This window comes from Syngnathus acus, chromosome 17 (assembly GCF_901709675.1).
Source record: "Syngnathus acus chromosome 17, fSynAcu1.2, whole genome shotgun sequence".
In the NCBI taxonomy this organism is placed as follows: Eukaryota; Metazoa; Chordata; class Actinopteri; order Syngnathiformes; family Syngnathidae; genus Syngnathus; species Syngnathus acus.
This window is the reverse complement of record NC_051102.1, coordinates 10740077-10760685: the sequence shown is the minus strand read 5'-3', so window position 1 is coordinate 10760685 and position 20609 is coordinate 10740077. Positions and strand designations below refer to the sequence as shown.

The 20609-nt window shown below is 41.5% G+C and overlaps 2 protein-coding genes across 4 annotated transcripts in view; both read right to left on the bottom strand.

The window, feature by feature from the left end:
- On the bottom strand, positions 1-1491 carry si:ch211-119o8.4 (somatostatin receptor type 3). The gene is made up of 2 exons (XM_037276817.1): positions 955-1491; positions 1-712 (listed from the first exon to the last, which is right to left on the bottom strand). The coding sequence occupies exons 1-2, from the start codon at positions 1359-1361 to the stop codon at positions 1-3; spliced, it is 1119 nt and encodes a 372-aa protein (XP_037132712.1). The 5' UTR covers positions 1362-1491.
- A 6941-nt stretch (positions 1492-8432) lies between these two features.
- Positions 8433-20609, bottom strand: part of carmil3 (capping protein regulator and myosin 1 linker 3) — a 37044-nt gene continuing 24867 nt past the window's right edge. The window contains exons 21-39 of one of the 3 annotated variants that reach the window (XM_037276230.1): positions 20115-20287; positions 19240-19308; positions 18025-18118; positions 16936-17034; positions 16734-16853; positions 16183-16296; positions 15800-15975; positions 15632-15725; positions 14450-14578; positions 13915-13981; positions 13592-13779; positions 12987-13066; positions 12436-12555; positions 11951-12119; positions 11489-11849; positions 11118-11224; positions 10835-11039; positions 10197-10268; positions 8433-9110 (exon numbers count right to left, since the gene is read on the bottom strand). In XM_037276230.1, the coding sequence (XP_037132125.1) occupies positions 9070-9110; positions 10197-10268; positions 10835-11039; positions 11118-11224; positions 11489-11849; positions 11951-12119; positions 12436-12555; positions 12987-13066; positions 13592-13779; positions 13915-13981; positions 14450-14578; positions 15632-15725; positions 15800-15975; positions 16183-16296; positions 16734-16853; positions 16936-17034; positions 18025-18118; positions 19240-19308; positions 20115-20287 (2478 nt within the window). In that variant the 3' untranslated portion in view covers positions 8433-9069. The remainder of the gene's footprint in view (positions 9111-10196; positions 10269-10834; positions 11040-11117; positions 11225-11488; positions 11850-11950; positions 12120-12435; positions 12556-12986; positions 13067-13591; positions 13780-13914; positions 13982-14449; positions 14579-15631; positions 15726-15799; positions 15976-16182; positions 16297-16733; positions 16854-16935; positions 17035-18024; positions 18119-19239; positions 19309-20114; positions 20288-20609) is intronic. The other 2 variants (XM_037276231.1, XM_037276232.1) reach the window with 2 other exon arrangements.

Below are 20609 nucleotides of genomic sequence, written 5' to 3'. Positions count from 1 at the left end.
TTATTTTCTTGCTGTGAATAGTTTGTCACATTGTCTGTTAACTTTGAATGACTCAGTAACAGGAGGCTGCCGGGGTTGCCAATGAGCGTAGGGAACGGGGCTGATTTGGGAACTGGGGTGACGCTGGCGGAAAAAGGAAGGCAGCAGAGCGCGGAGCTGACGCACGGCAGGCCGAGATAACAGAAAATAAAGTGGCGGGTTCCAGCACGGTGCGAGACATACTAACAATATGGCGGTCAAAGATGACACTTCCCAGAGCAGGGAGACATTTGTCTTTGTTTCCATACTCGGCCCAGGTGTTGTGACTAACAAATATGAAGGAGCCAAAAACACATGGGGAAATCTGGTGTGGGGAGAGGCTACAGAACTAATATGAGGAGACATGACATTAACAAACTCAAGTGCATAATAGGGCAACCAGCTCACCATAAATACGAGAGTTGAAGCAATTAGTAGAGCAGTCGCCTTTTTGTTCCGCCTGTGCGCAGCCAAAGACCCCCTGTAGCCATGGAGGTGCGAGATGATAAGGCCACAGTTGATGGCAATACAAAGGAGAGGCCCGACGTAATAGACGAGGAAAGCCGGGACCAGAAAAAACAGCCAGTCATCTCGGCCTACTGACCATGTGCAACCGCCGTTAAAGTCGATGTAGGTGACTTTGGGTAAAGCCATGGCTACTGAGACCAGCCAAATAGCCGCAACGACGGATAACCTGCGGAAGAGAATGGGAGAGCATTAAAGACAGGCTGCTTTTTTTTTGGTTCTCCATTAATGGATGTGTAAACTTGAGCAAAAACGTTGAATGCAAAATGGACCTATTTTTTATAGAAAGGTTTCAGTAGAACAGATGAATTTAGCTGAATTGAACTGGACTCAAATATTCGATGCTGAAAGTTAAATTGATGAGAAACAATTTCAGCAGCTTCTGATCAATTTGAACTGCAAGATACTTACACATAGGTCAAGTTCACAGGTCGTCTTGTCCCCGGGGCAACAATATGGTGGCGAAGCACAGACAAAGTAGCCAGGCTGAAAATTTCCACTCCCACGGTTACGGAAGTCATGAATCCCAGCAAAATGCAGCTGGCATCCCCGAGCTGCCAATCCTGGAAAGCAGCACTCAGAAGCACACAGGGCAAGGTGAGCAGAGCACCCATATCTGCCAGGCTTAGGTTCAGGAGCAGGACGGAGCTCGGCTTTGAGCGGCTCCGACGATTTTTGATCAGAACCAACCACAGGAGAAGGTGACCCACCAACCCCCAAAGGAGAGATACCAGGCTGACCAAGGGCAGCGCCACATTAAACGAGATGGTGGTGTTGGTTGAGACCACGTTGAAAAGGAGATTGACGATGGCGGGCATAATGGAGGTCAGGTGTGGGGAAGGAACCTTCTTCCTGTAAAAGAAGCAATCAATGAAAGATGGGTTAGAAGCTTAGAAGTCGAGGAAAGGAATGGGTTTTTGTGCAGCACAGGAAAGTAAGTCAAGCTTATCTAGCAATTTCAAAGAGAGGACTGACAAGAGTGCTTCACATAGTAATAGAACTGTGATACTTATATATACAGTAGAATGCAAAACACAACACTTGACAAAAAAGAAATGAATCAAAGCAAACGCAAATGTGTTTAACTGCTTTTGAAAAAAATGTTCACTGAAGACAGACACAGCTCAAAATCAGGGCTTCGACTTGAGTTCAAACCAGGATTGGTTTTACATGTTTATTTCGACGTCTCCCAAAAACACAAAACTGCTTAAACAATCCCAATCGATCCCGTCGATCAACTCCCATTTCTTACTTTGACACGGATTACCACAGCTACAGATGGGAAAATGAAGCTTCAAATTTGCTTCATGAACCAGTTGTATTTTTTGGGCGCCTGTACAACTGGCACAGTTGATTTAAGTAAAGGGATTTGAGAAGTGGTAGGTCAGAGGGCTTTCAGACCCATGTTGTGCACAGGATGCCATCTGGGGGAGTCCAAAAGTACAACAACTGGTTCATGAAGCAAATTTGAAGCTTCGTTTTCCCATCAGTCATTCTTTCGTGCAGTCATGCAATTGTGGCATCAACTCATGTTTTTCTTCTCTGGGATTTTCGTTTAGTTATTCAAAAACAAAAACATGTGGAAAAATAAGCTTTTATGTGCTTCCTGAGCCGGCTCACTGACGTTTGAAAGATTTTTTTTCAGAAATGTAGGAGCAAACTTAGTGACCCATATGAAGGTTGAAACAGCTTGGGAGAGATAGCAAAAGATAAACTAGCATAATAGGCAACAAATATAAGCGTCATGCAAACAAGCCCGATCAAATTCCAAGAGCCACACCGATTTTTTGGAAAACTCATCTCATACATTATTCATGCCGATAATAGTTACACTATCGAAATCACCTGTGCTCAGTCGGCAATGACTGACAGGCCTGATGATTCAGATGTGACGGTCTAGCCGCAACTCCTTCCCCTCTCAGGAGACAAGCAAACCCTTGGAGACATGAACAACTGGGACTGCATCACCGCACAAACAAGGTAGTTCACCTCAATGGGAACCTTTCAAAGACAGCGGCGGGGGAGCTTGTCAATATGCACAGACAAGAAATGGAAGGGTGAACAGTTACTAAAGAGCAGCATCATCCCCTTCTAGTCAAGTCAAAGAGCCTAAAACCTCCAAATGTAAGTGAAAGTTGCTGAGTAGGTGCTGCCTCATCTTTATCCGAGCACAGTCCGGCCTGCCATAACCTTTTCCCCATGAGTCAAGTAAATAAACAAGCCTGCACGACTCATTTGTTACTCATGTTACCACGGGCTTGATGCATCCAGAGGCAACACATAGTGAATGAGATGGAACATCTCTCATGTCTTATCATCACGTTGCTTTGGGATGTTGTGAAGTAGATTAGAAATGCTGTGCATAATGTGTTTTGATTTGGTCGGATTAGTACCATACTAGCATTTCTATTAGCACCATAGGTTTGCTCGCAACTGATCTAAATGTTAAAATGATGAGCGCATTACTCCCACTTGTCCAAATCTGATCAAGTATGTCTGTGTGTGTGTGTGTGGCACAGATGGACAAGCAAAATGAACAAACCTTTGTTTTGTTCTTTACCCATCTGTGCCTGTCCTGCAGCCACTCATTAAAGCCCAAACTCCCCGTTTCATCATGTACCTTTCATTTTATGCATGTGGACTTGGCAAAAGTCAGCAAGGCAGATTCACAGGAAGAAGAAAGAAAAAAAAAAGCAAGCAAATTAGCCAACTGGCTCTGGATTTTCCAAATTGGAATCTGCACATTAATATTTCTGCTGGTCCATCACTCCACATTACTGAGTCAGTGAAATATAACCAGTGTGATTAAATGTGCAATTATAATTATTGAGGGCAATATTATGCTCCATGTGCTGTATTTTAAATACTAATATAAAAATGTCATTATTGACTGTTGCGAAACGAATCAAGAGTAGGTAAATGTTTCAAGCCCTTTTGCTTGTCTTACACACTGCAAGTTGATAAAAAAAAAAAAAGAAGTCTTTTTTTAGTTTTCAAATGCTTATTTCGGTCAATTTCCTGAAACACAGTTGTTTGTTTTGTTTTCAGAAACTGAAGTGATGAATAATATGCGGGTAAACATGACAGCAAAAAAAGAAAGAAAAAAAGAGTGGGTTCAATATTCAAGTACTGGGTATTTTATTTTTTAAATTTCATTTGAATAAGCCTAAAGTTTTGTGCGCTTAAAAACTTTTGTATTAAACTAGTCCATTTTGCCTTATACTTTTCACATTACATAAAAAATAGAACAATAAAAAGTCCATCTCCACACAAGCCACACCAAACTGTCATCTGGGGTGAAAGACTCTTGATGAATTTTTTTCATTACATTGCAGAAAAGTCTATGGTTAATTTTAAGGCCTGTCACCTGGAACACAGACACGAAAGAAAAAAAGTGAGCATGAGTCCAAAGGCTGAGTTAAATTTAGACACAGAAGCCTCTGGCTGAACTAATTTGCAGTTCGTGTCTCAAAGTAACTCATGCTTGTAATTCATTTTAACAAACGTTGTACAGGGCAATACAAAATAAAATAAAAAAAGTATAAGTATATGCAAATAATAATAATAAAAAATAGGATTTAAAATTGTGGCTTTTAAAATGTTGGTCCAGGGAGATTGAAAAAGTGCGCCTCACTTACCGTGCACGGCAATCTGCTCCCAGGAACAGCCATGGGTGAAGAGAGGAAAACCTGTGCTCCTCCTCTTTGCTTAACTTCACTGGCTTAACCATTTTTTATTCCATGCCCATTCAAATTTAGATTCCACTGACACATATTTCATCGTAATTCTAAGCCGCATCCTTAAGGAATTGTTTTGAATTTATACTTGTTTGGCATGTAATGGCAACATAGCTCAGGAGGTTGAGTTGCTGTCTGGTAATTAGATGCTCAAATTGATTTTCTTCCACAGAGGGCACAATAAAACAAGATAAACAAGACACTGCAATCTTCAGCTTTCACCTGCTGTGTAGCTTCTTCTTTCTCTTTGAAGTATTTTAATACTTGTGGACACTAACAGGTTTAGTTAGAGAAAACAGTGCAAATAAAACTGATGGTAAAGATGATAGCAAATGCACCAGTCATTTTATACTCAACAAAAAATCATTTGTCTTTGAAGTTGCTCACAACTTTGGAATCTTGCTTTGTATTATCTTTTTCGATTATTCCTTTAAAGGATATCTATCCCCTCGAGATGCATTATCTAATTTTTAAGGGACAATAAATATAATATAACAAACAATATAATACCATTTATTTAAATTTATTTTATTATAATATGATAAAATAAATATTAAATAACAAAATAGAAGATAAAAATTAAAATAAATCTGCCGACATAATACAAACAACATTCAAACACAAACACACTTACCGTAATTTTCGGACTATAAGTCGCGGTTTTTTTCATAGTTTGGGTGGGGGGGGCGACTTATACTCAGGAGCGACTTATATACATATATATGTTTTTTTTCACTTTTTTGGGCATTTTATGGCTGGTGCGACTTATACTCCGGTGCGACTTATACTCCGAAAATTACGGTACATGCAATCACTCAGGCTTATTGCTGCCCTAAGCCTGGCCTCCTTCCATCTGCAATATTTTTCAACATACATTTAGAACAACAATACATACATCAAACATACACAGCTTCAAGGCCCAAGAAGCACCGCAAGCAAATAGAGTATGTCCAGATTAAATGAGTCCAGCAGAAAGTATCAATCAAAAACAAGAGGTGGATGTTTGACAGTGAATAAATAGAGATGCTTTGGAAGAGAAAAGTGGTTATTGATCAAATAGAATGAGCGAGGTGATTCCGCTCATGAAAGAACGGTGAGTCGTGCTCTGTCAAACATGGTGCAAATGAATATTTTTTAATGTGGGCTAACCTTTTCACCCCTAACTTATCTCTGAAAAGAGTAAATGGAGGTTGTCGCCGATGTGTACGACCCACAGCTGAGATTGGTTCCAGCTTACCCGCAACCCTGATGAGCAGGAAAGCAAATGAATGGATGGATGGATGGATGCTTCATGCCATACACAATCAGTCGCCATGACCTTACCAAGCCATTCGACCATGAATAGGAGCAAATTCGTGCAGTCAAATGCCAAAGCGTGGGGGGAAAAAAACGAAAAAAACGAGAAGGTCCCGAGGCTGTTATAGCAGAAAATCACCACCTTTTTTTCCCCCCGCCTAAACAATTATGACAAAGTTGCATCTTCATTATATAACCTTCGTCTCTGCTTTTAGCCACCTCAGTCAGTCAGCCATCCATCCATCCGGATGGCTATGTGTTGTCTGCAAAATGTCTCATCTATCACACCCACTCAATCTCACTCTGACTCAGCTTCAGGCTCCACAACCTCACGATCACCGCTCAATCTTAGCACGCCCCCTCACATAGAAAAAGACAAAAAAGTGAATAGATAGCTTTTATGAATCGCAAAGGAGGAAATAAAACACATCTGCTCCGAGCGGGACCCAGAATGGAGCCGGAGGAAACTTGTCAAGTGTGTGCCGCTCGCTTGCGTCTCCTATTCCTTCCCTTTTAAAGGCTGAATACAAGAAAATAAGCTCTGCCTGGAAAAAAAAAAAGATAGTTTTCTGGTTCATTGCTTCAGTTGAAGATATAGAAGCAGCTTATATGAGACGAGAGCCGCAGCAAAGTTCAAATCTTCGCCTCAAATAAACTTGACAGCCGTAAAATGACACAATCTTATGTTTTGATCTGAGAACTGTTTATTTTGCCTTTACAAAAACAATAATGTTTTTTTTACTGAAGCTTTTTAAATAATAAATGAGCGCCATCAGACATTTAACAAAGAGCCCTCAATATGATGTCTCCTCAGCAATAACAACTTTTATACTCACTTCTCTAATTGTGTCACTCAAACTGAGCACATTGCATTTTATTTTATTTTAAAGCTCATCCGCTTTTCACTTCTTTTTTTAAAATCATGAATTCTGCATCAGTCCTCAAAACACTCCATGCTGTTTCCTTGGCAACTTGGGACTTTCTGCCTCTCAATTTAGTATAAATTGTTCTTTGTAACGTTACAAATAAAAACGTTATTTGACATATCATTTCAGCATTAGTTTGCGTAAAAGCGCATCAAGTGACGTTCAGAACCACAAAACATTCTAGAAAAGGGCCATTGCATGCTACATTTTAAACATTGTATGTTTGCAGTCGCAATGTGACTCAACGTGTCAAAGTCCAAAGTGTTATTTATTTCTACAAGCCACTAATGCTTCAGTCAATGCCATAATAGCAAATAAACGCTAGTCACAAAAATAGCATCATGTCCAAGATCGTAATTACTGCCAGCATTGTGCAGGAACCTTAATCACCAATCCATCTCCATTGGCAACCCAAATAACACAGACAAAGGCACGCCACGAAATGCGACAGCGTGTCATTTGTCCAATTCATTGAATGCTTTGTTTGCTTCACTGTCACTTGCAGTCCAGCAGATGCACCAATATATATTAAATATATCTTTTTTTTCAACTGATGCCGAATCATGACAGATGGACTAAAAGATATTTAGGCCATTCCACACAAAGAGCATTATCCGGCTTAAACGTGCCGTCTTCCAAATGTGCAGTGTCTGTTAGATAAGAGGACCTGGCAAGTAATCGCTGGTCACTTTACAAGTCCAAAATATTTTGTGGCTTCTGGTCTTTTTTTTTTTGGCTGTGCTAGATATCTGAATTGGCTCAGAGTATTGAGGTCGCTTACGACTGGCCTTGTGCGGGGACGCCCTGAAGGTTAACATTGTGGGCCCTCTCTGGAATAATTGCAGCCTTCTACAAATTGTCAAAGTGTCCTTGAGCAAGACACCTTTGGAGCACTCATAACAGCTAACGGCATCATTGAGTTGTCGTTCTATGTAAATCCACATCATCCTTTATTCTAAGGAGTCTCCAACGGCGTTACTCCACGACAAGCAAGATTGAATTCATAATTATTTCTTAACATTCCAAGTAAAACTGTGCTTTTTCCTCTCACTCTCAGTGGGAACAGTGTTGTGCGTGCAAGCTCATATCAAGTCATTAGCACCCCTCCACTGTTGACACAGCAGTCAAGTGGCTTACTGCTGACCCATCTGCCAGTGCTGTGCACACAAAATATACACATCAGTATGCATCCACAGGCGACAGAGCACACGCTTCTACAAGTGGAGACATGGTGCAAGAGATAAGGCAAGCGTGCGTGCGTGCACTTGTATACGTCAGGATGAATTTTTCAGGAAATGAGCATGCACATGAAATAACGGTGTACTGTGATAAAACAGGGCATATGGTGTTCTGTTAAGTGTGTGTGTGTGTGGGGGGGGATGGGATCAGTGATTATTCTAAACCTGCAGCATCTCTCACCTTTATGTACTCATGACAACGCGAGTGATCAGGTTACAAGCCTCAAGTTGTCATTCTTTGTAAAAGCTGATGGGCGTTCCAAAACCTGACTTATCTGTTTACAAGGCAACCCTGGAAACATCCAACAGGGCCTCACTTCCCCACTTGACATGCAAAACGACAGCAATAATTAATAGGCACACAATTAAGCAATCATCTCGCTCATTAGTAAATCTCCTCGAGATCCGCTGGCCCCGCTCTCCCAAGGCAACCACCTTCCAATGAGCTCAGCTGCGGATACAGAGCACAATGGTCATGCATAGTCATGCATGGTCATGCATAGTCATTTATTACAGAAATGTATGAAGCATTGAGACTCTGCTGCCCTCTGCTGTTCTGAATAGCCTCAAACAACCATGCACAGACGTACGCTTGCACGCTCGCACGCACGCACGCACGCACGCTTTAGGACATACTAATGAGATCGTAAGCGTTCAATGATTCAAATGCAAATGAAGCATGAGAATCCTCGTGTGTGTGTAAAGTCTTTATTTATTCTGATGAACAGAAACATCTTTAGAAAAAATACACATTTGCCTTCTGGTAAGATCAGATTCAAAGGCTGACTGATCTAAAAGATTTCATCGCTTCAAAGAGATGGCTGGGATTGTTAGTGCATTAAAAACATTTCGCAATCATTTGCATACAGTAGCACATCTTGATCACATGTAAGAAATTATCAAATGATCACAAAAAAGAAAAAGCAGGATTGTTCACCGGTAGATTTGCCACAAAGTGCGTGCCGATTTATATTAAATATGTCAATCTCCATTTGAATAAATACAGTACAAACCTTTTTTTCGAGACGATTGTCTGTGAAGAACAAGCAGGGCACACGAATACAGGATCCTTTCAAATCATTGAGCTTTAGTGCATAAAAGAACAGTTGCAGCAAATATGGGAGACGTGGAGCTGTTCTGTTGTATGAAAGGTGCATTTAAAATGCCACTTAACGAGTGCAACCGCCTTCAACTAAAAACCATACAATGCATGCACACTCTGCAACAGATCAAAACAATTGTCAGTGCCATTTAAAAAGTCGTTTCACTCCAGTCCTCACTCGTCCACCTTTGTTTTCCATGCAAATCTTGCCTGGTCCTTGTGTGACGTCATAAAGCATCGTTGTTACCGTGGGGGGGACTTTCGTAGCCTAGAAAGCAAATCAAATGTCAGTGGGAGGGAGTTGAATTTGGGGTCAAAATGTCATTGGATTTCAAAATGCATCAAATTAGTTTTTGTAGCGGTTTCTACTTTTCAATTTAATATAAAGGGAGGGGGGGCAGTAACAAAAATCTTGCAATATTTCATCTCCGTGTTATAAGTGTGTCGACAACAAGCAAGAAACATGATTTGCCTGAACGGGCCACATAAGAAAATGTTGTGGGCCAGATCTGGCCCCCAGGCCTTGGGTTTGTCACATGTGATCAAAACAGACCACAAATGGGAATTGTAGAGGGCAGCCCAATTTTCTTTTTCTTTGATTTGAGTTTTCTTTCTTTTCAACTGAAAGAAGGGTTTTATGTTCGTCCATTTTGCATCGCCAAACAAACGTAAATGTAATATTCCGTTCCCAGTACAAAGTGGGGGCTCGACCACAAACATCGCCCGACAGAAAACGGAACTTGATAGAGCATCGCTTCGGATGTTCCACACATTCTTTAATAACAGCTTTGATGGCACCCTTTGCGGCATGTCGACTCTCATCATTCTCTAATTAATGCTAATTGAGTTCCCTGCAGCATTTGCATGCGTACGTTCAGATTCCTGGCAGAGATCATTTGCAATACTTTTGCCTGATAATTTTACTGCGGAGGGCTTTTCATCTTCTCGGGCTGACAGCTTAGCGATGGCAAATCATCAAAGCATGCCTGCCACTGCAGCAGTGAAACCGTTATATAGGAATCACTCACTCCAATGGTAAATCATAAAGAAAACGTTTTTGTGGCACGAGCAACTTTTTATTGCCACATACATTACACTTGGTCCTAGCGGGGTAGTCCAAAGATCTGTTTCTGTTCTGGGGGAAATGAATTTGGTTCACAGGGAGTCTGGGATCTGAAAACCTCTCTGGGTCAGAGTGACTACCCCGCTCCATGCCTGACGGGAAATGACATGGTACAGACAGAATGGGACACAGCCAACATGCTTTATAAATGTGGGAGTTAAAAAAAAACCAAAAAAAAAAACCGCATAACATGCACAATCACCAAGATGCAGTAACTTAAAGTGTTGATACCTGTGTCAAATGAGGTGGACTTTCTCGTGCCATGTGATGGGGCTGGAAATCCATTGCGCTCTTCATTTTGACCTAATACGCGTGACAATTCTTATGATCAAGAAATTCATGCAGTGTTGAAAATGAAAAAAAGAGCTTTTCGTCTGGAGACAAATTCACCGCAAAATGAAATGGTCATTGGGCCAGGTATGTGCCAATAGCAAAATGCACAGACAATCAAGCTCCAGCTAAATGTTTCATTTTGATTTCATAGAAAACCTGCAGTAAGAAAACTACTGCATAACATAAAAGACAAAAACATTTGTGAGGCAATTTGACCTAATGCAAAAAGCCTGAGGAAAGCAGCAGGAAGCTGGTGTCTATTTGGCTATGTATCATTTTGGGAGCAGCTTCTAACCACAAAATGGGGCTTTAATAAGACAATTGCTTGCCTGAATGGGCTGGAATAGCTTTTAGATCAACATGACGATTAAGTGTGCTAAGTACTTGTAATTATATTCATCTGATTTGGATTTAGTTTTCTTTCATGACCACAATTCACAGCCTATCTACACAAATGTAACCATGGCCATTAATAAAAGATAATCAGTAGTTTAACTAGTATGTGGAATGCTATATTTATGAAACACTTTTTATACCTTCAGCAAGAACACTTTCTGCATCGGAATCCATTCCAAGCTTGGCAGTTGCCGGCGGGCTTTTCCACTCTCGACTGGTGACTTCTTGGTGAGTGACAGACTCACTCCTTTGGGCATCACTTCCTTCTTGACTGACGGCTGAGATTTTGGAAGAGATCTTGGCGCTTTCCGGGGAGGCTTTGTCTCTTGCAATTTCAAGAGTAGGCTGAATGTGGGATTAAATGTTTGGTGGAATGATTTAAATTGGAATTGGAGGAACATAAAAAAAAAAGTAAACACGCACCTTGACAGGAATGAGGGGACGCTGCCCCTCGGGTCCTCGCGTCTTCTCTTTTTCCTCACGTTTCCTTTCATTCCGCTCTTCTTGTACTTCCAACCTTCCTGCCTCTGCTGGAAAACAAAACAGCTCTCACAAAGAAAGTACAACACAGCGGTTTGGCACACGTTAAGAAATAAAGTCAATTGTTGAATCAATTCTACAAGTTGTAGTAAAAAAAAAAAAAAAAAAAAAATCTAATTTAAATACTTGAAGAAAAAAAAAAAACCAACAACTCTCAATATTTCTTTTTGAGTATTTACATTCAACATCGATGTCAAACATCAAAACGACAGACGACCTACTTTCACAGAGCACATAAGCAGCAGATACAGTACCTAAAGTCTCCTGAAGGTGTCTCTGCCTCATGATGGCAATACTTGGCTTGGCGTTCTGCGGCGGCGGCTCAGGCCTCACTCTTGTACCTTTGTCGCTCCGTTGAGCGTCCTCGTCCGAGTCAGTCCGCAATCCAGTCAGAGGTACGATCCTCTCCTGTCTGCCCGTCTCCAGCTGCCTTTCTGCTTGCTGCTTGGCCGCCGCCTCGTGTGCATTCGTGTGATTGTCTGTCGGTGCCTCAGAGATGCCCGTCGACCTGTCATTAACTTCCTCCGTGGCTTTGGTGTCACAGGTGCTGCTGGCATCCGATTCCTCAATGTCAGCACCGATGCAGCTGTACACCATACTAACCAGATCTGTGGACTAACCCAAAAGATGAAGACAGATTAGACCACCAGTGGTGGAAAGCAACAAATTCACTCCATAAATGTATGGAAAAGCGTCCTTGGAAAGAGCTACTGTACCTGTCTCTGAACGAGGCAGGAGGGGCTGGCAGGCCTCAAGCTTTGCACAGGAATACCTTGTCCGACCTGAGGTGAGGGGACGGTCCCGTTTGCTCCATGCGCAGAATTATCAGCTCTCCCGGCATCCTTTGGGTGCTGAATCATGGAGTAGACGTTCTCTGACGTGCTGCTGCAACAGACAGGAAAAGCAGTTCGACTGAATTAATCATCAAAGTATTCGTACCTTTTCAAGAGATTCTCCTCATTTCCATTATTAGTCTATATCATTTATTATTCTGAATTATCTTGCCACAGATGACGAGCCTCCCTGCCGTATTTCTGTCCGATTTTCTGCCACATTACGCAACTCAAATGTCCTAAGAGCTATCGAAGCGAAACAGGGAAAAGTATTTCGTAAAGTATTTATGGAGGCACAAAATAACATGCAAGCTGTGCTATGGAGTGATTTTTGCATTCAGTCATGCCTTGCGCAGTGTCGCCCTTACTCTAAATCCTGGTTTGATATGGTGGAGTTGCGGTTCTTGCGGAAACCAGAGAAAATGGACAACACGCTGCGTCTTTTTTTCCTCCTTAGTGACTGGGCCTGATGGATGGATGACAGTTGACTGAAAGAGGACGAGACAAAAGTCAAAGTCTGCTTTATTGTCAAACATACAAGGGGTCATTTACAATGTGTTACCTTGCTCATTGAAACAAAAGGGATCCATCAAGTGGAATTGACGGAACACAAATGTACCGCGGCACACAATCACTCATCCACTTGCCCCGAACTTGAAGCATTGCAGGCGTAATAAAGTTCATGACCTGTCAGCAACCAGCGGTGGGAGCAATCATTTCAAACCCAATTGCCTTAGAGCAGGGGTGTCAAACTTTTTTTTTTCCATTGTAATCATTTCCTCGGGAGGGCCATTCTGACTGTCAACGCCTTATATTACATCCAGTAAGTCAACAAACTGATGAATAACTAGTTTTGAAATCCTTTTATTTCTAGGATACATTTGGAATGACTTCACGCACACACAGAAAAAAATGCTACCTGTCAGGGAGAACTCTCTTGCTGTAGAAGTCTGGCAGTCCATCCTCTAGTGTATTGACGCCTCCGTTTTCAAAGTAATGCTACAAGCAAAAGAAAGAAGAACATATCAAAGGAACAACCTTGGCAGCTGAAAGGCTCCCGTTAGCATGACTAAGCAAACAAAACCAAGTAAGAAATAAATCAAATGAAATCATAATTTTCGGAACAAACTTGAATCAGGAAGGCCGAACAAAATTTGAAGTGATTTGGGTTGAAATGTTAGAAGCTGCCTGTTGGCTTCCAGGAGACAACTTACACAATGACATTGTGAATTCAAAAGAAGCTCATTCTTTGAAAACACCACTGGCACCCAGAATTGAATTTCTGCAAATTCGCCACAAAGCTAGCAAAACAACATTTTCTCACGAGAATGGACCTGTGGAAAGAGACGCTGTGCACAGCTCAAGTCAACATCATTCAACAGCCACACAGTAGATTAGTGACGATGATGATGATGATTCCCCTTCAGAACTTCTGCAAGAAGCTCAAGGCAAAGCCGTCTTAAGCTCATTGAAGTTAAAATCAAGTTTGAAAGGTCACTGCCATGCCATTTGCCATGAACTCACAGATTCTGGGGGAAGGTGAACTGCTCTGTGTTTCCGTGGAGGACGGGGCCTTACATGGGTCACATGGCGCAAAGGTGAGCCATTGGTGGGAAGGGTGGAGAGACACTCCCATGATGCAGAGTGGGAGAGATGGGTGGAGGGTGGAGGAGCAGAGGGGGCGGGGGAGGAACTGGGCTCGTCTCCGAGACCTACAATAAAGCAAAGTTGGAACAAACTCATAGTTGTCATACCGTTCATTAATATTTACAGACATTCAGTATATTGCTTCATTTCTAAAATACTCTTTTTTAACACAAATCAATAATGGCACAAAGAAGACTCACTTGGTCTGGTGGAGACGGGACGGATTCTTCTGGTTCTGGAGCTCCGCTTCTTTATAGCCATGGTGTCCTTGAGGCAAAGAATCGTGTCTTCAATTTGCACTTCAATTGCAATAGTTACTCACACAAGTCATTTTTGTTCACAATTAATACCCACTGTTACAGTATGTACTTTCAAACCGATTTCATTGCTCATCATGAAAAAAGGCTGATAAAGCGAGCGTGGTTTGAAACTCTAAACATAGATAAGGGCGTCATCTTTCATGATGAACTCAAACAAAAGGATCAAACACACAGATTATTACAAACATTCATCATTTTTTAAAATTTTAATTTGATATTTTAATTAAAGTAATTGTATTTGCACTTGATTTTTTTTTAAAAACTAGTGTCAATCAAATCATAAGGAGAACCTGGATTCCAACCAAAATAAAAACATAAGAAAATAAGGCTTTTCACAATTCAAATTGGTAGACATCTTTCAAATTCAAACCTATGTTTTTTTTTTGTCACTGCAATCAATCTATTATACACTTACTATTCCCAGGTTGACACCCGCGTCTTCGTCTGGGAATTCCAGAGACTCCACAACTCTGGAATGTCTGATTGTATGTCTTCCCGCCTGTCCCACCTCATCCCAACGCTTCACCTGGGACACCTGCCGCAGCTGATGCAACACATGCAAACATCACAATACTGTAGTATATCATTACAACCTTCGTAGCAACTGGAATGACACTATTTGAATCTGCCCACAAGGGTAATGAGCCAAACTGCTGTTGGGCTGACCTACGGGGAAAAGCAATTTCAGGACAATCAAAAGGGTGCGAATCATGAGGGACGATAGATAGACACTTGAAAATAAGCTATAAGGCAAGCAAAGAGTGAACAGAATGCAAAAAAAGCGAACATGGAAGGAAGGTATTGCCACCAGAGTTGCAAATTTGGGGAGAATTCATCATTAAATCATTGAAACAATCAAAGCTCTATTGTCTGTGCTAACTTGAGGACTGAATACAATCATTTGAACTGAAGCAAAATGTTTGGGAAATACTCGTCCCTCACTATTTTCATTTGATTGGCCACACTGCCAATCTTGTTGTTTTCTTGCTTGTTACCAGTACAAGTTGACATGCTTCACCTACGTATCAACAGAAAAATATGTGCATGCTTTAAAAAGAGTAAAGCAAGGCCATCTATTTCTTTTAAAAGCAACTTTTTCTACTGCAGCTCTGTTGGGTAATCAATAAAATGTGTTCTTGCTTAGACTGGAGAATAATTCTTACACTCACATTGCTTCTTAAGTGCTGCAATGCTGGGAAGATTAATTGGATATTTTCTCCTTCTGTGTGCAAAAGTCCTGAATAATTCCGCATGTTTATAGGCTTGTAAAAATATGCCGAATTGTGCAATGTTTTAGTTGCAGAATGCATGTGAAATTGGTCTCTTGGACTTCAGTGTCATGTATTATTTCACCCTCCCAAATGCGGTATGAGCAGGAAATTTCAATGAATGGATTTTTGATTCTTCACAATTTTATGACTCGGGATGATTTTGACCAAGAAAAAATATTTCTTATATATTTGGCAGTGTACATTATTTGGCAACTTCAGTTGAACTGAGCGCTTCTATAATTTGCTTTCGCAAACGGATCATATCACGACAAGGCACATGACTTACTAGAGCTCGACAAAGGAGTCATGCAGAAAAGCGATATTACCAGTACCAGTGTTTTATGCGTGGTGTAGAGTTCTTGTAGAATCTGATCTACGATGGAGTTGGTTAAATAGGATACCACGGACAACTTGACCTCCCTGAAACACAGAGACAGAAAAGGGTGAGATGGTGCTGGGAGAGCAGATTGTTTGAAATAAAGCTTGCTCCTTACTCCAGGGCTATGTTAATATCCTCGGACGCTCTCTCCATGAGGGCGTTGCGTATGGAAGAGCGAGGGATGGAAACCTGCTCAGAGATGGACGACAGGGGTGGGCTGAGTCTCTCGGCGGCTGAGCAGGACATGGGACACAACTCGCGGCACAGAGACACCATCGAGTCTACGACCACCTGGGAACAAATTGTGGTGGATCAGGCACTTGAGGTTTCCCATGTGATCATACTTTCATTTCACAATTTCTGCAAGTTGAATTTTAAAGCTGCTCTAAATGCTAAAACATCCCATTTATTAGGAACACAATGGAAGGAAATATATTTAGGATGAAAATGAAATGCAACTAGTTGGATTATAAATGCCACATTTGACAGCCAGCCTACCTGCAGCTCTTTGTCAGCAGCCCTTGCTAGCTCCCCGGCCAGAGTATCCAGTCGTTGTCTGACTGGCCCATCCACTGATAACACATGAGCCAGCTCGCATAGGGAAGGATACAGCTTACAAACAGAAAGCAAAGGAGAGAGAAGGTGAGATTCCATCATGGCAAAAAAAACTAAAGTTAAAATCCACTAGATCTCAGTCAGATATAGTTAGGTCATATATTTTTAAAGGAAAGTCAAAAAGTTTCTTCAAATGACTGTAATGTGCTCCCATTGATTGCTCATGTAACATTGTTTATTTTATGATTCATTTTTTCCCCAAAGCGGCTGTTATTAGTAGCTTGGGCAGGAACAATTGCTGCTAGGGTCAAACTTCAAGCAGGCATCGGGGTGCTCAATCTGGTTGAACGGTCTGGGCTTTACGTGTCAAAGGGCCCCAGCACCATACGGATTGGCGAGTGGAAGTGCATCCTGAGGCTATCAAACACATTTAATAGGTGTGGACCAAGGGAAAAAGGGCTTCAAATTGAATGCTTTTTTCTTGTTCCACTTACAGCTCTGGAGTTTCTGGCTTCTTTAAGAATCTGCCTGGCTGTTTGGACCTCCTCTGCTTCCTCACAGCCTTTCAGAACACCAACCTGCTGTTGCACCCGCACGCACAAACGTTCCATCACCTACATGAATAAAAACACGAGTATTTATTTTGGGATCTCTGATCCCCAGACTTGCAATTGGAGCCGTTCCGCAAATCCAGACCTGTTCGGCCGTACTGGTGACCAGACCCTGGTGCAGCCTAAGAGCTTGCTTTTGTGAGAAACGTTGCGTCTGGTTGTTTCGAAGCAGGGCGCGCTGGATCTGTCATAAAAACACACACACAGAAGATAGCAGCTGTTTACAGAGCATAGCTTGTGACTGAGAGGAAAAAAAAAAAAAAAAGCCAATTTGCATGGTAATAAGGAGACTGAGAAGAAGTTTGATCCTTGCGAATGAGCCTTTTCGCAGGTGGATATGCTTGCTGTCTAATAGAATTGTGTAGTTGCAGATGGAAGGAATGTCAGCCAAATGATATCCTAAGTGAGCTAAATAAAGACAAACTATATTTTGAGTTTTACCATTTAAACATTGTTTGGAATGCATTCAAGTCTGTGGTGGATGAAGTGACAACCCAAAAAAGAATCACTGCTACTAAAACTTAATTTATGAACAAAATGACACGGATGAGCAGAATATTGTGTGCCTAGTGTTAAAAGAAATGATTTGTGAGCAAATACTGCTGTGCTGGCAAGTGGAACAAATTGAGCATATCTGAAATCAAGACTTGGAAAATGTTTACTGCTCTATGCCATTTCATTTGAAATTAGACAGCATCCACACATTATAGCTGTGCAATAATGAATAGTGTTTAATTTCCTGTTGCCTCTTATCATAATTAGCAAAAGCCACCTGAAAACGGAGCCAGACTCAGTGGAGTCTCTTAAAATTTGTGAATTATCAATGTTGACAAAACTGTTTAACAACAACTTTTATTATTGTGGTTGAATGCAAAAAAAAAAAAGTGTTACTGTTACCGGCCAAACTAATGTATTCAAAAACATTTAGTATTTCATAACAGAAAAGAATAGCAGAAACATACTTACGTACCTATTTGAAATATTAGTGCTGTGCACGAACGAGTCACTCGAATTCAAATGAGTCAAGAAAAAGGTGTAAAGAGGCAAACCTTCATCGTAATTACAAATGCAAAAAGAAATTCAAGTCATTAATCAGACCCATGTCTCTCTTGGATCTCAAAAGGCAATGTGATTCTTCACTACAAATGTTTTTTTCCTCTCTCTCTCCCCGTACCTTGGTCAGAGCTTGGTCGGTCTTCTCGGGGGCACTGCGGTACGCCTGTGTGGCATCACTGAGGGGGAGGGGCATGTACTGCAGTGTAAAGTTGCTGAAAAGTACACACGTTTCACCAATGAATAATTGAGTTACCACGATTTCATTTCATTAAATGACCACAAAATGAAAAACATTCATAAAACATACACGTAGGTTTGTAAGTACTGTGCTAAGATTGTGTTGAGAAAAATCACATTTGATTCATGCTTTGAATGACTTGGATGGTATGCTGCAAAGCATAGTTTTATTTAAATATTTAAGTATGTAAAAATTGATTTTCATGTTGATTTATTTTGGGGGGGACATAAGTAAGGAGTCATATTTTTCACTGGCAATTGGAGTAACGATTTTAGAAACTACAATTAGAGCTTGATCTGTTCAAAAGGGAAACATGTAAAGACTGCGTGTGTGTGTGGGTGAGCTTTCAATTTGGAAAGAAAAAGCGACAGCATTGGAGAGGGAGAGAGAGAGAGAGAGAGAGAGAGAGAGAGAGAGAGAGAGAGAGAGAGAGAGAGAGAGAGAGAGAGAGAGAGAGAGAGAGAGAGAGAGAGAGAGAGAGAGAGAGAGAGAGAGAGAGAGAGAGAGAGAGAGAGAGAGAGAGAGAGAGAGAGAGAGAGAGAGAGAGAGAGAGAGAGAGAGAGAGAGAGAGAGAGAGAGAGAGAGAGAGAGAGAGAGAGAGAGAGAGAGAGAGAGAGAGAGAGAGAGAGAGAGAGAGAGAGAGAGAGAGAGAGAGAGAGAGAGAGAGAGAGAGAGAGAGAGAGAGAGGAGAGAGAGAGAGAGAGAGAGGAGAGAGAGAGAGAGAGAGAGAGAGAGAGAGAGAGAGAGAGAGAGAGAGAGAGAGAGAGAGAGAGAGAGAGAGAGAGAGAGAGCTAGCATTCCCTCTGGGAATTACAGTGCCGCACGCTGTGGGCGGCATTTGGCAAATAATTATTACATTTTTAAATCATCCTGGAGCTTGCTTTGGGTGTAAAAATGAAAGCTTGTGCTCCCACACATCTTTGCACTGACAAAACATCAAACTTCACGTTTTTTTTTTTTTTTGGATACATACTGATGAAATATTGTGTAAGACTGCTGCATAATAATGACGATGTGTCTTTCAAATGTGGACTCATTGCTTTATCTTGCCTGCAAAATATGCTTGGTGTACATATGTTATTGTGTTCATCTTACTGCTCCAATGCTCTTGCCACATCTTGGAAGCCCGTCGCCGTGGTGTTGTTGCGATCCCATGTAACACTTCTGCAGGGGATCATTGGTTTGAGAAGAGAAAAAAAAAAACAGCCACAGAGTTGATGACGATGAAAATCACAGGAACACAGTATTTGTGAGGTTGTGTTGATCAATATAGAAATGCCCAATTTTTCTTTGCTTTATGCATATTCCAATGAATTCATATACCACATGCATAACCAACTGCCATGATTCTAATGAGCTTCTGCTGCGGGATCTTCCACCTACACTTGCTCCACCTGATTTTGAATAAAGCTGTCATTTTCAACTCCTCTTCTCCACCCTCCACTTCCATCTATGCCCTTGAAATGTAATCAGGGAAAAACAATCGGGCCCGTCCCCCTATTTAGCTGCCTTAAAAAGTGCCTGTCAATCACTCATCCAATTTCAGAATCCATTTATTCCGAATGAAACACCGATATTTGTTTACTATGACGTGTGAAAAATCACAAAACAACCACAAGCATTTTAGCTCAGAAAGAAAATCCAGCATAATAACGACATACAGATCCACCATACTGCATGACTATGGGAGGGAAGGCTTAAAAAAAGAATCAAGGTCACCAGGCTCCCAAGCATTCGTCAAAGCTCTCTCTTTCTCTCCGAGTTTTGCCCGTCTGCCGATCGGCAACTTATTTGCAGCATTGTTCACTCTTTGTCTCCCAGCTCCGCCTCTAAGGGCCTTCAGCTCATCTCTTCAAACACTTTCAAAGAGAATATTGTTCTCTTTGACCTTATTCTTCTTTCTAAAACCTCCTCGCATCTCCTCCGTTTGCCCTTTCTTTCCTCCTTAGAGTAAATATTTGAACTCCCACCTGAGTGTCGTGTTAATTTGCAGTGCTTTGCTAAGCATCTTTGCTCCCGAATCCTCCAGTCCGTTGCCACTCAAGTCCACTTTCCGTAAGCACGTGTTAGAGCCCAGAGCATTTACAAACATGGTGCCTCGCTGGCGTAGTCTGGAGTCAGCCAAAGAGAGAGACTGCAAAACCTGTGGGATGATAGCCGGCCGGGTGAGTGCATGCACGCACTTTTGGGAGAAGTCATGAAAATGTCTCTTAATTCCTGCCAAATTGAAGTCAAAGATACATCAACATCACTGGAGTAAATACTTCATGTACTCGTCACTCGTGATGTGAGGAGGAAAGCAGGCCGCCGGGAATGGGCTTAAATAAAACCAGACCAGATTAATCATCTGTTGGGCCCACAGATGATTTCATTTTGTATCCATGTGACAGGGAGATTGTGTTTAACATCACACACACCAGGAAATAACTTGATCAATTGCGACAAGCTCATATTTGGGGCCATTT